This window comes from Gavia stellata, chromosome 2 (assembly GCF_030936135.1).
Source record: "Gavia stellata isolate bGavSte3 chromosome 2, bGavSte3.hap2, whole genome shotgun sequence".
NCBI lineage: Eukaryota > Metazoa > Chordata > Aves > Gaviiformes > Gaviidae > Gavia > Gavia stellata.
Window position 1 is genome coordinate 51,125,053 of NC_082595.1, and position 19,243 is coordinate 51,144,295.

A 19,243-nucleotide genomic window follows, 5' to 3' on the forward strand; every position below is an offset into this window, starting at 1 on the left:
TTTGTTTTAATATAGTATCTGAGAAAAGTTTTTAAATCAACACAGTAACAACTGCAGAGAAGTGTCCTATTTTGTTTTAAGAATATTTTTTAGAAAGTTTGTTTTGGAATCAAAAAACATTGTCATCTAGGGATGAATCTCTGTCCCATCACTGCTTCCTTTACGTGGGAGGAAGCAATAAAAGCTTTGCTTTGTAAACATTACAGTGGTTGAGAATAGGTGGTTGAGTGTCTGGAAAACTGCAATCCCGAAAATATTTCAAAAGCCTTTTATTTTGAGCTGGGCAGATGGAAATATGATAACATGGTTAGAGAGCAGAATAATTTCCGTCACTCATCTCTAGAACTGCAGCTGAAGAGTTCTCAGCAGTGATGTCGGGGACCTGGTGGAAGGGCCACAGAGCCAGCAAGCACGCAGGCTGCAGACACCGGATCCCAAAAAGATTGGTCAACTGTACAAGTCTCAGTGACATACAGAGAAATCTCTCACCAGCCTTAGCTACTGTCATCTTTCCTTTGCTATCGTGTTTTACTCTTCCTTTACACAGTCAATGCTACTGTCCCTTTCTCTTCACTTTCCCCTAGCTCTGACCATCTCCCCTACTGCCCCTGTACTCTTCTATTCTGCATTTTCTTTGACAAAGAATGCGTTGACATTTCTTTTAAGAAATAATAATTCTGAATTAAGTTTCTTTCTATGTTGATCTTCCTCACTCTTTGCCTACCAGCTACTCAGTTACTTTCCATCTTCCTTTCTTCATCCCTGGTGTTCCACAGCCAACAAAACTTGTCACTTCAAGGTTTAAGGCACATCCATTAACAACTATGCAATTAACAAAGAAGTAATGCAAAGTAGGGGTTTTCCATCCTAATCTCCATGATTGACTCTCACAGTTGTATCACGTCTATCCATGAAGGGAGGACAGCTAGACTGGGTCTGTAATTCCAGTATTACTAAAACCCATGGAATTTTCCAAAACCACTGGGATCCGTGAAGGGCATAGTATGTTTTCACTGTTTTGTGTGCCTAGAATAGGTGACTAATGACCTGGACCTTAACACTGAAGTATCTTTGAAAAAGAATTTCATCTGCAAAAGTGTAAAGAACACGGTAATAAATAACGAATTTCAAGTAAGAACGGAGTCACCTTCTATGTTTAAAAGGGCATTGTTAAAAATGCAGAAAGCAAACTGTACAGAGGAAGAAACCTATGTACATTTGCCAGGGGCAGTGGAACACTTACTCATGCTTGTAAAAGTTATTTTTAAATGGGGATAACCCCTCAACAGCTCAGTTTTATTCAAAAGCAGGGGATACTTAATAAAGTTAACCAAACAAAGGAGGTGGATACTTCACTCACACCAGCACAGCTACATAGCTAAATAAATCACCTAACAAAGAAGTTACTGGCACTGAAACAAGTGCACCACTTGTTATCTTCTTTCCACATTTGTAAATACTTTTATGCTCTTCAAAGACTTGCTTCTGTTGATCCACATTCCATGCCTAGAGCCCATGAGGAGGAGGAAAGTCACTGAGGCTCTCAGGTCCTAGTTGTCCTGAAACACTGGAGGTGACTGAATTATCCTGAAGTCAGTCAATGGAAAAGCTGGAGCTTACACCCAAAACCTTTTCAGAGCTAAAAAAGATTTACTCTTACATATAGGGATTATTGGTTTTCTTCTAAAACCAGCATGCAGAAGGTCTACTCTGGCTGTTTCCATTGAATGTTCTCAAAACTATTACATATTATTGCAACCTAAGATCATTCAAAGGACAAGAATGTTTTAAAGGTAGCTTGAGCCACTGTAAGATATTACAAAAAGCCTTCACGGAGCTTACCGAAGAGTGATAACTATTCATTCAGCAGGGAATTATCAGCAGAAGACAGTATCGTACTATAGCTCTCTAAATACCTTCCAAAACTATTCAAGCATCTGGTTTATCACAAGAAAGAGACAAAAACATAGAACAGAGTTAGCATCTGTCAGCTAGGATCTAAAATATTTTTCTTATTTGTTACTCGTCCAACTGTATAGGTACATATTCTCCTGAAAGGCATTAACACATGAGCTGTTATTAAAGTACACACATTTCACCCCTGGCTGTTTTGGTTTTCCACGCATTGTACACCATGGGAGAACTTAGAAACTAAAGTGCAACTATACGTTAGCCAAAAAGAAGAGGAAGTAAGATTTCTGGTTAAATTCCCATAAAAGAGATAACAGCTGACTCTGCTATATAATGAGCAGGTAGGTTTTTACAAAAACCTAAGGATAAACAGGACTGAAAACTGATCTTGCTTTATGAGAAACAAAGTAAATACTGTACTTTCAAATACAATTCTTTTATTTAGCACAGCAGACTATGAACACAGAACAAAGACCACGACATGCCATCTGCTTTAGTGGCAACCACTTACGAATGCATGGTTACATAGAAAGAGAAGAAACTGTCAGTATTATGCCAAATCAAAACTGTTGTCCAAACAAGCTACACTTAACCCATGAATAAAAGCAAAACTGGAAAAGAAAATATGGCCTTGAGCCATCTTCATGCTCTTCCTATTCTAAAAATCCATTTTCAAGAATAAAGCTAAAGCTGTTCCCATTTATAGTACTGTCAGCAGAGTTGTAACAAGAAGCGAAAAAAGGGGGCTGCTTCCACTGTGTACTGACAATACTACCGAATATACCAAGTAAACTCATTTTCACCTCCGTTTTTCCACGGCAGATGCTGTTGCTACTGCCACCATAACAGCAACATTAGGCTGAGCAGAAAGACACAGCTACCTTAAAGGGCAAGTGAAGAAATCCTGTAAAACACTGTAAGAATGCAAGGAGTGTCAAAAGCTGCAGATCCACAAGGGGGTACAGAAAGAAGACAGGACAAACGAAGTTTCTAAGCTATGGGTCTTTACCAAACACGCTGATATCTATCACAGGCACACCTTTAGTCCCGACTTCTTTGGCCAGTTTCCCAAAACAAAGGCCAGGGCTGACAAAGAGGCCATTATTTACCTCTGCATGCTTTGAATATAGCCCCGCAAAAACTAAAAGGAAGACTTTCAAATTTTGATGCTTCACAACATGGAAACGTTGTATTTCAGCCAGAAGAGGACTCAAGAACTGGCCCACTTGATCATGCAGAGATAAAAAGCACAATGGAAGATAAATGGCTGCGTTTGATTATTGACTTTCGTGTAAGCAGGTATAACAATATTATACTTTTTGTTATTCTAGGAACAATAAACAAACAGAAAACCTTTAACGCAAACTTGTGCCCAAATACTACCACATATTAAAAGGCATTTATATAGGTTGCCTATATGCCACTATACAGGTTGCCCATAGGCCACTACACAACAGAAGGACAAGGGTTCATGCTTACCTGAGTTTCTCCAGTGCAATGCAAATAGTTCATCTTTTCTCATTACTTCCCTTTTCTTCTTAGCTAACTTATTCACTCAGTGTCAAACAGTAAAAATAACCTATTTGCCAGAAGTCCTTACTTATACTTTCCATTTACAATGAAATCCACTGATGTCTTCTAAGTATCCTTAAAGGAAACTTTTTATACAGCTGACCTATGCAACACCTGTGCAGAAAGGGAAAGTATTTTTTACTTTTCAGTGCAGAAAGTGTATTTTTACATTGTTTTGATATATTTCCTACCCTATTTTCAAAACACAATTCCACTATTGGTCATTATAAAATAGCTTCTCTGAAAATCATGCATACTACTGTTTCATTCAAACAGGATACTACTGCGATGCAGCATATTGCCAAATTCTGTCAGACAGAACATTCTTTAAGACAGGTATTTATCCACTGCCCATAGCATATGGTCACAGTGATGTTTGCCAATATATTAATTTCTAATACCGGTTCCAAGGTGACAAACTTTTCAAACCTTTCTTGTTCTCAAAGCCTTTAATTTGCTCTACTCCTCCTTACAGCTGAAAGCAGAAACATAGCTTCCATGGCAAGTCAAATCAGAACAATTCACTCTTTGTGTAATTCTACTGATCTTAGTGAAAGAATGCCAAGTACAAATTTTGAAGACCAGGAGTTGAAAGAAAGCCTTGCATAATTTTTGCATCTTTGGCCTTGCTGAAGTCTAACAGTTTTAGCACAGCAACTAAGCTGTTCTGAATTCAAGTTCATAATTATCTCTACAGAAAGTCTACTAATTTAAACTACTAATGTGTTCCTTATTATTTTAGTATCTGTGAGCCTTGCAGAACTACGTGGAGGTGGTCTTCAGACCAAGAGCATACTCCTCCCTCCCAGGAGTTTGGCTGCCTGTGCTTGGAGCTAGTTCTCCGATAGTGTTTCAGCTGTTGAGAGCACTGTTTGGGAAACCTCAACCAGCCTTGAAGACAGCTCATCAACAAAAAGCTGGAAGATGCGTCGGCAGAGTCTCCCGCACCTTGTTTTGGCAGCTGCGTATAGCCACCTCTTGCCTCTGTTCCCTGTCTGAGCTGTGTTACAGCCACACTGCAGTCATGTCCATCCTGGTTGAGTACCCTATTGATCCAGACCCTGACTAATTCACAGACTCTACTTCCTCCCTTGACTTTGGACGTGCCTCATCACTGTCTGTTCCTCTGGCAGCCTAGACTATTGTCTGAATCTGGTTAGCATCCCCAAACCTGCTTTGCTAACCTTGCTCAGGTATGGCGAGACTGTCCCTCGTCAGCAAGGCCAATGTCCATGTCTACCTTGTTGTCACATCTGGATATAGGTTTACCTTCTCTTTCACCATGACCTGCCCTCATCTAGTGCCTGACAGGTAGACAAAGACTATTACTGCAAAATTAAAGAAAGGTAATGAAAACCCTAAGGCATGGATTGAGTCAGAGCTCTGAATGCTCGAGCAGGAACTCTGAGCACACGACACTGATCATGGCCCCAGTCACTCATTTGTTTTGCCTGACTGGACCAAATGGCTGATCCTAGCACACAACAGCCTAATCTATCAGCAGAGAGTCTACACTCAAATTCCTAGGCACAATGTGGATGCTTTCAGGCAGGCAACTAGCCAGCAGTGTTGGCAGTAGCAGTCAAGTCACACAGCTGGGTGTACTTCAGCCTGTACCAAGCTTTGCGTTCCAGCTGGAGTCCAGGAAGCCAGAAGCATTCACACACTGCACCCTGAGGGGTGACCGAAACCTCCCAGATGGCTTAAATCCTCCAGCTCAGCTACATGAGAGTATCTTGCAACCTGCCCTAAACTCCACGCTGTTTTGTCTATGCTGAAAGCAATACCTACACTACCCAGCTTAAAGTGAGCTGAAGTATGCTTAGCAAAGTTGCAGTGACCACTGTGACACAACCGCACCCAAAGTCAACCTCGTTTGGCAATAAAATTTAAAATGAGTTCTGAGTACAATTATAAACAAAGGCGGTCCCTACTCTTCCTTGGTGAAGATTTTTATATAAGTGGAATTTTGGGGGTTTCTGTTCGGTTGGCTTTTTGCAGGTTTTTTGTTTGCCTTTTTTTTTTTAAGTATAGACAAAGCCTCAATTCCTGCAAGTGTTTCTTTGGATAATATCTTTTATTTCATATCAGCTTCTGTCATCTAGGATAGGATATGCTGACTAGCTCTGTGAAGTAAAGTGCAAGTAAAGCAAGAATACAAATTAACCCTGGAAACCCTTCAGAGTAAAAATGACTAAGTATTTCTTAGCTTTTTACTGTATGAGAGCATGATTATGATTTTTGTCTTCAATACCCAGCATGAAGGTACCCACTTGAAGAAGCATAAAGAAATTGTGGGTTTACAGCTCCCTGTGTGTAATGAGAATAATTTGCAAAGTCTTCCTTGAAAAGTGAGTTGACTGAAGAGAAACATTAAAAGTTATAATGATCTTAAAATTCACCAAACCCCAAATTTTCTTTTGATGGATTAAATTGGATAACAATGTATTTATAGTTACAATTGTATTGTAATTAGGTGCATTTAAGCAATACCAACAGCAAGTGCAATTAAAAAAAATCTTTTGTCAAACACGATTTTTTACTGTGTCTTCAGAATTCAAAAGTAGCCACCACTGGAACTGGAGAGCTGTATTGTTGACAGAAGACAGGCAAGACACTGTAAAACACCCTTGTTTTCAAACATTGGAATAGAGTTTCCTACAAAATATTGGAGGTTGGCCAAGAACTGCTTTAATATTTCTGAACCAAAAGCACTTCAAAGTCTGTTTAAACTGTGGCCATCCTGTCACTCATTTTTTACTTCATATTTCACCAAAGGATGTTTGATGCTAAAAAAAATTAAAGTAGCTGACTGTTAGGTGATTTAATACTACTGTTAAGCTGTGTGGAGTTTCTTGGAACACAGAAGTCGCATCTAAGCTCAAACCAGCACTTTCACAGGAGCAAGTCCTTTCAGCAAAGACTACTTTTCCTTATTGAAAAAGGAAAAAAGGCAAGGCACATAAAGCAAAACAGTACAAAAAAAGGCTGAAATGGAATGATTTACTGAGGGCCAACGAAGTTTAGAGGAAAGACTGAACGTGGTACCCAGGTCTCCAAAACTCAGGCACGAAGTACAGTGTCCTTGAATCCAGTGCTTAAGAACTGACTGATACCCATTAAAATACCCACACCGAAGTCAATAACCATGTTCCAAACCACAAGGTTTGGGCACGAACACTTTCCTGTCACTGTCTTTCCTCTCCTCACATGAGTTATGTTAATTCCTGAGCCTGTATGATCAGCACAAAGGGAAAATCTGCGAGTTTGGAACCAGCCTGCTCTCTCACTAACTGGTCTCCATCTTTCCTTCTCCAACAGCAGATATAGAAGAGAGTGTAAGATTAAGTTGACAAGTATATTTAATAAAATAATTAAATAGGTATTTTGCATCTTTTCTGGAGAAAGAACATAGAAATGGATTATTCAAAAAAAGTACTTATCTATACAAAGGTTTGGGCATCCTCAAACATATTTAGGAGGAAAACCATCAGCACTAAAACAACCAAACAGGAATGCATTCTTCCAGACACCTACATAAGTAAAGGTTGTTTCCACACCTTCATCTCTGTGGGGGAAGAAAAAACAAACCAAACAAAAAACTAAACAAACCTACAGCTCTCTCCAAAATCCTGACACAACACACCCGTCTTTCCCTGTATGAGCAGAAAGTCAGCAGCTACGGGTTATTTTGGAAGAAAGTGGTGAAAAAACTTTCAGGACTCTTCTATAAAATATTTTGATAGCCAACAGCTCTCTTTTCTATAGTTAGACTCTCCCCTGACTGCAACAATGGCAGATATTAACTGGTGAAAGATACTCTCCCTTGGGTTGAAACTGTCTCATGTATTTATGATTTATGGGGGTTTATGATTCAGCTCTTACACACTAAACTCAATATAGAGACCAATGGACAATAGGAAACAGAGGCTAGAAGGGACCTCAAGAGGTTTTTAGTCCAATCTCCTGTCCACAGTTGGGTCAAAACTGCATGCAGACGTGGCTGCTCAGGGCTTTATGCTGTTGAGTCTTGAAAACTTCCAGGGTGGAAACAACACAAGCTCTCTCTGTGCAACCTGTTCCAACACTTAATTATCCTCATAACAATTTCCTCAGCCCATATCCAGTAAGAACGTCTCTTGTTTCCATTTATGGCCATTGTCTCATTCTCCCACTGTGCATCAGTACAGAGGCTGGTTACACCTTCTTGATGATGTCCCCGGAGGTACAGGAGGGCTGCTGTTAGGTGTTCCTCACCCAAGCCATCTCTTCCCCAGGCTGAAGAAGCCCAGGTCCCTCAGCCTCTCTTCACAGGTCAAGACCTCCAGCCCCAGACCATCTTGGCAGCACAGTGCTGAACTAGCTCCAGTTGAATTGATCTTTCCTGTACTGAAGGACCCCAGCCCAGACACAGATTTCCAGGTGGGGTCTATCAAGTGTGAGTATAGGGAAAGAAAAAACTTCTCTTCTCTTGGTTTACCAGTCCCTGGATACAGCTCAGCACACTTAACTTTCACTGCTAGATAAAAAGACAATCGAGATCAGTGCAGAGGCTCCCAAGAATGCCATCTTTATCATGGTATCCTTCACTGGCTTCAGTTCACAGATGATTACAAGGCCTTGCCCCACCCACTGCCTTAAGTCTGATCCTCAGGCTGATGAAGAGTTCACTAACCATCCAAAAGAAAAAGTAACCAAACCTACATGAGTGCAACCACATATTGTGGATTGCTTCTCAGTGCTTCTGCAACCAGTCGTAAAACACAGAGCAGCTTTCTGGGAGTATGTGCCAGGAGTTACACTGCCTTAATTTGTTAAGTGAAACTGGTTTAATTCACAGGTATTATACAAGTTTTAGCTACCCTTTCAGTGATTTGCAGAAGCCAAATGAACAAAAGAAAATTTTAGAAGACTGTTTTGTGTTTGGCACATGCATAAAACATTAGTCTTCAAAAAACAGACTGGGCTGCCTTAATGAAAAATGTACAAGGAAAAAATAATCCCAGACTTACAAAATATTTTTAAGTGTATTCCCACAGCATTTTTTTAAATCCTCACAATTTATTATCTTTATGCACTCTGAAATGCTTGAGTTACTCTAAAGGAGACTAACACACTTTCAATGTCTCAGTCTGGACCTTACCTGGAATTTTTTGATAATTCTTTTTCTAATCAGGAATTCTCAAGTTGCAAAAGCTCCTTAAGAAATTTTTTAAGAAAAGTGTCAGTTTAAATGAGTTTTCCAGTTCTGACAAAGAAAGCCTGGAACTGTTGAAAAGAAACATTGGTTAGTTACTTTTTTCCTCAGTGTTTCAGCTGCTGTAAATGCATGGAAAATTTTATTTTAATGGAATGAGTGAATCAGACCAAAATGCAATGCCTGAGAGCCACTGGCAAGCTGAAATAGAAAACCTCAAACCTAAGCAAGAGTTACACTACTCATGGGCAGCAGCATGCTGCTCAGTCACACAATGGCAGCAAGTGAGCCTGGACAGACGACAAACAGCCACACAGCTCATTGGGCTTTAAGGGACAAAGGTACGAGCTCAGAAAATCAGCAAGACACTAAATGAAAAGGTGTGCACAGAAATTACATAAATGGTTAAAAGGATCGCCACCCCACATGATTACTAAAAGCTGGATGTTTTCATTCCTTTGCCTTAGGGAAGCACCACAGGTTAGTAAGTGTCTGTGGGCCTGTCCCACCATTTGTGGAATCCTCCCTGCACAGCAGCAGCAGAAGAGCAACCTGCATGGTATGAAAACCTACAGCCGAACTTAAAATTATGACTGCCACAACAAGCACTTCTAGAAGTGGAGGTGACTCTATACCATTTCCTTATCTACCTACATTCTCCCTCAGCCAACATACATTCTGTTAACAACTAAGTACTGCCATGTAACACAGAGGCTTCTGAAGCAACCAACAAAACCCATGTAGAGTCCACATGGGACAACCTTTTGTACATGGGAACTTTGCAGTTCCTCTGTAATTGGGTAAGGTTGGCTCATGGATGGAAGCTGGGAACATCGAGGCTGTGTTCACAAATTGTACAGACATCTACAGGTGGCAGGCATATGGACCAGAAGAGGGGAAAGCAAGCAAGTCTGTGCTTTCCAGAAAAATGAAAAAAGTAATTCAAGTACTCTCTAATTACCAGAAATGCACTCATCAGTTTTTACTAAGAATTCAACATAAACCAGATTTTTTTTAATCTACTCAAGTAAAGGAAGCAAAGGTACCTACAACTAGGGTAAATGCAGGCAAAAGGAGTTTACCTATGTCTGGTCACTTTTATTGTTTCACATTGCCCAACCCAAAACACCAAGCAGATAAGCCTACTCACTTCTTTCTTACATTGGGATGATATCATCAATGCATTATAAATGTATTGGCTTGTGAGAAAGAACAAACTTTCATTTCCAACTCCAGTTTTCCACTTTCTAACATGATGTTTACGTTAAATATATTCTTAGTTCACTCAATCCACTATCACCTGCAGTTTTTAGAAAGTTTTTCAAGTTCTCTCTGAATATTCTAAGTTATCTCAGTGTCTGCAATAGCTGAAAACAATACTGCGTGGTTGTTTATATTTAGAAGTTTTAATTCATTTCTGTATAGATGACATGTATTTCACTGTGACACTTTAGTCAGTACAGGATAAACGTTTTGCCAATTCTCAAGGACCTGCTATGGTTTGGAAAATAAGGACTTAATTCAGAAGAGTAAGTACCTGAACATTTTAACTTGTGCCCAGCTGCAGCCTTTAAGTGGCTATGCATCTCTAATAATCTTGTTGTATTAGAGCCTAAAAAGCTCAAAGCAACAGCATTAGGTTTTGAATAGTGTATGATTATTTTCCACTATTACTACCTATTTCTAAGCCTGAAAAAAGCTGAGCTGTTTTCACCATCCAACTGCACAGGCATTTATGGCACAACCTAACCTCCTCACAAGACAACAAAGTAATGAAACAAGCTACAAACCGCTACCTTTATTTAAGGGGACTTTTCATCAGAATAGTTCCCAAAAAACTTCCCCATGGAATCTACCACAGACCCTTAACATGAAATTTTGGTATTTCTCTCATAATGTCCTGGCAAACTTGGAAATGCAACTTACCACTCATTATGCCAGAAAGTATGACCAACATGTAGTTGCTGTGATATGGTGGACAATTCCTTTGAAACAGTAACTAGATTACAAAGCTATAGGCAAATTTGGAAAGGCATCTTGATCCTTATGCTTTAACACATCGGAAGAGGACTACTTATGGATACATATAAGTACATAAAGTCTGCTGCCGTTCTGCTGAAGTTTCCTTCCAAGAATGCCACAGTTCTTTCACATTGATAATGATTTTAGCCTCATAATGATCACTCCAGGCAGCCCGGAAGGTCTTATTTTCACATCTCTACAGGGAGGATAATTATAATACAGCAGTGTGGCTAAAACTGGAAAGTGACCTACCTGCTAACAATGGGTTTGGCCACCACGGCCTCCAAACCGGGGCTGAAAGTGGCTCCAAACAGCACTTGGAGACAAACTTTCAATCCACAGTACTTCAAATTCAGTGAAAAATGAGTTTTTAATACTTCCTCCCGCCTTTCAGCTCTTGAACTCTTTTTAGCTTTTCCAGCCGTATTTTCCCATCTTAACCTGTTTTTGTCTTCCCTGGTGTGTCCCCTACATCAAACAGCTAAAACCACATGAGGGAAGATGGGACAACCGTCAACACTACAAAAGAATCGAGACGATTCAACCCCCAGCGCTGCTAAGAGACTGAAATAAATCAACTGAAAAACTACGAATCCCCCTTCCAGGCAGGTTGCTGCCCGTCAGCGATAACGTACGCGCAAGCGCCGCTCTTCTGCCCGAAGGTAAGTCCCGAGGCGGGGAGGAGGGCGCCGTCCCGCAGCACCGCTGCCCAGGCGTCCTGAGGAGCCGCTGGTGCCGAGGGCGGTTTCCCTCTCCCGACACCGCTCCAGACCAGCGGGACAGGTGCCCCGGGAGGCTCTAAAGGCCCCGCCACGGGCTCCTCTCCCGTCCCCGAGGGGCCGGGGAAAGGCTTGTCCGTCCCCAGCCCCACGGGGCGAAACACCTACCCTCAGCCACACCACCTCCCCACGCACCCGGCGGGGAAGGAAGGCCGCCCGCCAACCGCCGCCGGCCCTCAGGGCGCCCCGGCCCTTACCAGGGAGAGCACTTTGTAGGTGTTGGGGTCCTTGCTCTTGCCGCCCGGAGCTTTCTCCGGCTCCTCGGCCACCTCCATAGCCGGCAGCATGGGCACGGCCGCAGCCTGCATCCCGCCATCGGCCGCCCCTACCCCGCCGAAGTGGTCCTCGCAGCCCTTCCCGACCGCCGCTTGCTGCCCGTTACCCTGCATGCTGCCCACGGCTCTGCCCTCCGCCTGCCGCGGCCCTGGCTATTAGTAGCGTGGCGGCACGGCCCCGCCCCGCCCCGCCCCGCCCGGGAGCGCGGCCGCCGCCGGCCCCCGCTGGCTCCCTCGCCGGCCGCGGCGCGGCGGGGGAAGCGGCCTGTTCCCCTCCCCGCCAGTGCGGGGCGCACCGCCAAGGCCGCATTCCGCCCCCTCCCTGCAGGTGAGGGCGGGCCGCGGCCGTCCCTCCCTGCGGGCAGGGCGGCGGGGCGGGGCCCGGGGCTGGCGGGGGTGCCGCCGCAGCCTGCCGTGACATCACGCCGCTCTAAAATAGTGGCCGGGGGAGGGCGCCGGGCCGTGTTTACGAGGGAGCGCGGAGAAAGTTTCCGCTGACCGACGCCCGCCGCGGGAAGCCAGCGGAGGCGGTGGCGCGGCCTTCCCCGAAGACGCCCGGCGGCAGCACAGGTGTGCGCGGGGGCGGGGGCGCCGGTGCCGGCAGAACCACGCACCCAGTGCCCGGTGCGGCTTTGCAACCCAAGCTCTCCTCGCCGGCGCTGTATTGCCTGCTGCTGGTCTCCTCCGCAGGCTGAAGGCGCTTCTCTCCCTGCCTGCTAGCCTTCGCCCCTTCCCGGGGAGGGCCTCCCCTCCCGTCTCATCCCCCGCGCCCACGGAAAGCCCCCAGGCGGGGCACTAGGTCAGCTGGGTGCCCGCACGCCCCGGGGCGGGAGCTCCGCAGGCAGCTTCGGTGCCCTTCCAGGGGACATTACTTCTCGTTCGGGGTGACTTCGGGTTAACCGCCGCCAGGCCAGGCCATGCGCAGAGGGTGCAGCGGCGTTAGGGTGAAATTCATCTGTAGGTATCCTTCTGGGCCTTGTATTTGGACAGGCACCACATCGCGCCGGTGTGTTGCCTCCCGCTGATTCTCACTGAACTCGGCCCTACTGTTTGGCCAGGGGGGGGTGCGCGGTGAGCGTTTTCACCGACCCCATCTGCCCGTGGGGAAAGCCGGTTCGGTCGGTGTGTGGCTGTGACTGCAGGGACTGTGGGCCTACCGCATGCCTGCTGCCTCCGGGGAATGAATATATTATTCTCTCTAAGACACGTGGAAGTGTTCAGTAACATCAAGGCTTGCAAAGTCTGCTTAAGCTCGAAGTTGCTAAAAGTACCTCATTTTTCATTATTTCTTAAATTATTATAATATGTATAGTTATGTATATTGACATTAGATTTACTCTTTCAGTTCTAATGTGATGATGGTTTTGATTTCCTAGGGCTTGAGGAGTCTACGGTAGATTTCTTTTAACTGTCAATGTACTCAGAAAAGAGTGGCACTTGCAGAGTTTCTGACAAAATCCATATTTTCTGAAAAATAGCTATGATGAAAGGAGAATTTCCTTTGGAAGTGATTTTGATCCCTGTCAAAATGTTGTTGCTCTGTTTTACATTGCAGCTGAGTTGCACAGTCAAGCTGCCACTACAGTTTTCCTTTAAAAATAATTGTAAAGATACGGCATTTACAAAACTGCTTGTCTGTAGTGCTACTGCAGCTCACAGCATATTGAAGGTTACTGCAGAACTGCCTGCATATGCCTGTTGTCATCTAATGAGGCTGCATAGGTGCAGCCTTGAGAATTTCTACACTAATATTTCACTTGATCGCAAAGAAAAGAAAAAAGCAACAGGAGTTGTGAGAATCAAGCTTTTGAGTCTACAGTAAGTCTCCTTTATTCCATTAGTGCAGCGTTTCAAACAACTGTCCAGTTGAGCAGCCAACTTATTATACGTTCAAGGATTTTGACATTTGAACTATTAAAAAATATAAATTGAACACTGATTACTGAAAACTATGTCATGAAAACTGACATAGCCAAATTGGGATTTTTGTCGGTGAATGTGGTTTTAATAACTAGCACAATGAAAGGCAGTAACAACTTTTTTTTTTTTCCCTAAAAATGAGAAGATACTGCAATCACATGGTTTTAAGTTAAAACCTTCTTTTTCTTTCTGTTTTCAGTCACACTGGAAGGAAAGAAAATGCCCCCCCCCCAAAAAAAAAAAAAAATTAAAAGCTTTCAGGTGTTTTTTTACAAATATTTAAAACTTCATTTTCATGTTTTTGTTTGTAGAAATATATTTTCTGATTAATTTTAAGAATAAGTCAAATAGAAATATCCTTTCTTGTCCTGTGTAAGTCATCCACTCAAAAGTTTGAATAGCACACGCTGTGTACTGATGGTTCAATGGAAATTATGTATAACTACGTCGCAGCAAAAATGTATCTTTTTTTCCATAGAAAGAAAGGATATTTTGCAGCTGGAGCTAACTTCTGAGTTGTTCATTCATTCATTAACAGTTACTCTCCTATGTACAAATATTCATGAAACACACCCATTTTTATAATTTCTTTCTGTGTCGATACAAACAGTTAAGGTGCTTCAGGCTAAGCGTGGAAAATAATTAACCAGCATGGAAAATAATTAACCTACCAGTGAGAAGTATGCTCATTTCAGCTGATTGACAGGGTGTAAAGGTACCCTAAATAAGAGGAGAATGGAAAAACGGAAAGGACTAAGTTTTGACACTGAAGAAATCAGGTGAAAAGTCTTCCCTGTTGAATACCAGCGGGAAAAGATTAGACGTTTCCAATGTTAATCCTTCAGAAAACTACAGCTGCTTGATCTCTCTGGGAGGAGATTGTTAAATAGCAGTCAATACTATTTTAACAAATCTGTGACAAAAGACATCATTGTGTAATTAATTAATTGCAGGGCTTACTGAGATTGCAAATCCGAATTCCAAAGAATTGGCTGTGGCCATTTGAACATTGGCTGTGGCCATTTGCCAGCTGCAGCTGTGGCTGAATCAAGTTGCCTCACCAAATGTCAAGGGAGAACGGCAGCAACACCATCTTTGTGTTTCCAGGCCTTATCTGTAAAGGGAGTCATCAGAGATTAGAAACTTTAATTTGTCATTTAGTCATTAGTGACTCCAGGGAAGACAAACAAACATGAACAATGTAGTAGGAGAGAAAGGTAAACAGGGAGTTTTCCACGCTGCTGCATCTCAGAGCTTGTGACACTTGTCACTTGCATTTTTTTACCTTGATAAAATCTCCACCAAATGTCTGTTTCATAGAAAGACCAGAGCAAGCACCAAATACCTGCATAACCCTCATCTGACCCCAGTTTGTGAGGTGGCTATGGCACAAATAGGCACTAGGGGCTAGCGACAGAGGGTGTAAATTGCACCTCGTTGCATGAGTGGACTATCAGCTCACTCCAGCCAGAGTGTGGAGACCCTTGCTGCTCTTGCAGCAGGGGGATAGACTGAGCTTGCAGGTAGAGGAGTTCCATCCTGTGAGATTGCCTGTAACAATCAGCTCCAGGCTGGCTGGGTATTGACCCTTAAATTGCAGCATAAACCTTCTCCCGGTGGTTGGTGGTTGTGGCAACTATTTTGTGTTGCATTTTCTCTAATCCTCAGCAAAATTTATGTAGCTGTAAAAAAGGCCAGGAGCTCCAGACCAAAATCCTGAAGCTGCTTGTTAAAGAACATTGCTGTTCAGTGTAACACTGGACTCTCCACCTTACAGGGGCTAATGAAGCTCTGCTTCTCACCTCCTGCTGTGAGGACTTCTCTGGCGTTGTTCCATAAGAGCTGCATTGTAAACTATTCTAAAAATCAATGAAAAATTATCAATTATCTTAGTTTTTGAGATATCCTTATGGGCAGTTTTTCTTAGCACTCGAAGTATGTCTAAAACTTTACAAAAATGGAAGAAATCCTTAATAAAAGGGACAATTGATACTGGAGGTATATCTGAAACTGTTTTATTGTGTCTGGCAGTAATGCCTAAAATGAAGTCGGAAATCCCGTGGCATTTAACAGGCACATCAAACTGTGTGGACTGAACTGTGTTTTTCAGATTTATATCTGTAAAACCAGCATCAAGGGATGGTACATAGCTGAGCAAAGATCCAAGACATAAGGGCAAGGTAAAGTTTCAAGACACACATTGCAAGACTCATATTCTGAACTTTCCATCACAATATCTCTTTGTTAGGAAAAAACTTAGAATGACTTGGTCCTTTATAAGAGCTTTATAACAGAATTTGTTAATTTTGCTTTCCAAATGCCCCCATTTTGGTAAATACACAAAGAAAATTGTTTTTGCAAAGAATTACGCATTTTTGGGCTGTTCTACTGGTCTTCAAGAAAAATATGATCTAAGGATAATAAACTGATCACCTAATATTTCCTGTATCATTGAAAAATGGCATAATCCTGCCTGCTTTCAGTTTTAGTTTGGCATAGTTTATTGCAAATTTAATAACTGTTAATCTAACAGTTGTTAGATTGCTGGCAACAATACAAGCAAACAATGAAAAGCCTTTATTTTAGCAATGGGAAATACTTGCTTGACAGTGATTGCCTGTCTCTCTAAACTATATAAAAATGCTTTTATCTGATATCAGAAAAAATGCCTAAACACTCTTAAACTGTAAAATCCTGACACAATGACAATGTATTGGCAGTATTTGGTGCGAAGCACATTATAAGATGTTTGAATACTTTAATGCTACCCAAGCAGACATTCATTATGCTGTTATCAGTGTAATCTCCAGCAAACACAGTGTAATCTCTTGAGCAAAAAAAAAAAAAAAATCTGCCAACCATATCTAAGTGGTCTGCACAAGCAAGCCTATTACCAGGAATAATACTTTTGTACCTACGGTGGAAAAATTGTAGAATGTTCAGCAACAAGAAGAAAAAAAAGGAAAAATACTGTAGTGGTTTCTTGAAGACCTGAAGGGTTAATTCAGTGCTGCTTCTAGCAAGATTAAAAGCAGTGCTTATCAACCTGGGAGGAGTCCAGAACAAAGCAATAGTGTAGGTACTGTAACATCCACTGCAGCTAGCTCGTGATTTAAAGAAGATAAAACATTCTTTCACAAGTTAAATGTTGTGTTATGATTTAAACTAGGTAAATAAACACAAGGCATACTTATGTTCTCATCCGTGTTGGTCTCTGCGTGATATAGACATGCTACAACCAACTCCCCTTTCAGTTCCTGCCTTAAAACCCATTTCTTCTAAGACATCTGTAACAACTTGGTGATCCAGAAGGTAACATACAGAAAGGCCACTGTGAAATTACATTGACTAACTCTCCTCTGAATCTGTTAGATGTATTGCTAAGGCCCAGCCTTACCACCCTACATCACATTGAGAAGTTGAGAAGTCCCCTTACATCTCATTGATTCTTGACAACTCGAAATGAAAAAGATTCAATACAAACAGGGATGGGGGAAAACAAAGGCTTTCAAAATAGGTGGTCAACTGAGGACAGAGATTTGAAAAAATGCCTAAGGAACTAAAGAATGCACATCCTGCATCTCCAGACAGATTTATATTCTTAAATCATATAGACAGTTTTGAAATCCACCTTCATTTTGTGCCTAAGAGTACAACAACTGCTGTATTAAATCAGGTTAAACAGTGGTCAAAGATTGGCAGCTGAGAAGATTTTTGAGCCAGAGGAAGGGTCTCCTGCTAAATACTGTTTGAGATAATTTTTCATCATGTCTAACCACTTTTTGAACACATGCACACTTTTAGCATCTACCCCATTCTGCAGTAGGAAGTTTTGCAGTTTGATTCGTGGTGCCTGAAGAAACACTTCTTTAAGTTTTAGTATTTATTGTCACGTAAAGTATGTAGGTCACTGTAATTTGAGAAAGTCCTATGCCCTGTATAGTAGCATTACCATTCAGATGCTGCATGTCTCCTTTTCAACAGCTACAGGCATTGGCATTCACTACCTTTTTACTGGAAGCAAGTACATGGAATGTCAAGTTCGTATTTCACTGCTGGAATGTCTATTTCATATGAACATATTAAAATGTAATCAAAACAAGATTCTGGAAAATATCTTTACTTTTGAAAAGTACCCAGAATGATGCTTTAAGACTGGATGTACTGAATTATAATGAAAAAAAAATTTGTGATTTTCACAATGCAAGTTGTTTCTTCCAGTGTTTAACAGACCGCAAATGATCCAGGAACTTCTTGCACATTTAAGGAAACATCTGGTATTGTAAAATATTATATTACTCAATAAAATCCACACAAACAATTAAAATACTGTGTGCAGAGATAATGAAAGAAGTACCATTTGTTATTCCTTTCAGAAGAAAAACTGATGAAGGCATAAGACAGGAGTTTAAACATTATTAACATGAATATTAACATTATTAACATTAATGTTATACATGACAAGTATAATGTTAAGACCACTGGCAAACTCAAGAGATAAAACTCAAAGATCTCCAGAAGGGGGGGAGAGGAGAGGGGAAGTTGTATCTTTGGTTTTCAATGCTGCGGATGCTGTTTCTCATTCATCTGAATTTCAGTGCTGTACATGCAAGCATTATAAGTTTAGGAGATGATCAGATTCAACAGAACACAACACCTAATGAAAACATTTTGTTGTTTGGATTGAATTTCCCCTCTGTAAAAGGATATCTATAAAGCCTCCAAGTAATCTGAATAGCTGTGGCATTTTTGTGCTTCAGAGTAATGCCAACAACAAATACTCCATGTTTCTGGAGTCTTGACCATCACAGCCTTCACTGAACATCTGGTTTTGCAATCCTGACAGGTCTGCGCACAAACACTTGAAAGCTTAAACACTGTTTAGGAACAACATCTGTATATAAATTTTAATCAACCATGAATTTTAGAGCGCTCTAATAATCTCTGAGTAAGCTAACTAGAATCATGTTTTCTCAGGAAGACCGCAACTCTTTTCCAATGGAAACAACTATCTAACATTAGAGTCTTACATGTTGTTACTGTCAAGAATAAATGCCTGTCCTTGCACTGCCATGTCAGTCTATGCCTGAGTTACTTGCTATTGCACATCTCCTGCTCACCCTTTCTGCTTCTGTGCTTCTTCTGGCTTGGTGTGAGCATGCACATACAGAAAAATTCACCAAGCAGGGAAACCCTGTCTCCTGGTAGGAAATGTTCACACTCTCGTCTCCAAACAGTGTGAGTGGATGTGACCAGCACCCGAGCTCACCCCAATACTCCTTCAACTCTAGAGTCTTCAACTCTGCCCTGTCACTCAGCTAACCCGTGCCGCTTCCTCTTAGACTCCCACAAAAAAAAACTATATAGGGAAATTCCAGGAGAACATTTTAGTATTTTTCTTTTGGGCTCCATAGTTTGCCTCCTCTGCGTTTATGAAACAGATCTTTAGAAATATTTATAAAAGTACAAGAGGATGTACAACATTGTTTCTGGTAAAGCTGCTTCAGAGTGATAAAATGAAACTGTTTTCTGGGACATGGCCCAGGCAAGAAGCCCACCAGGAAAGG

The 19,243-nt window shown here is 41.9% G+C and overlaps 1 protein-coding gene across 1 annotated transcript in view; it reads right to left on the minus strand.

Annotated features, from left to right (window-relative positions):
• ENPP1 (ectonucleotide pyrophosphatase/phosphodiesterase 1) overlaps positions 1–11,870 on the minus strand; it is a 62,526-nt gene extending 50,656 nt beyond the window's left edge. Inside the window, exon 1 of the mRNA XM_059835481.1 lies at positions 11,679–11,870. Coding sequence (XP_059691464.1) covers positions 11,679–11,870 — 192 coding nt within the window. The remainder of the gene's footprint in view (positions 1–11,678) is intronic.
• Positions 11,871–19,243: the final 7,373 nt, after the last annotated feature.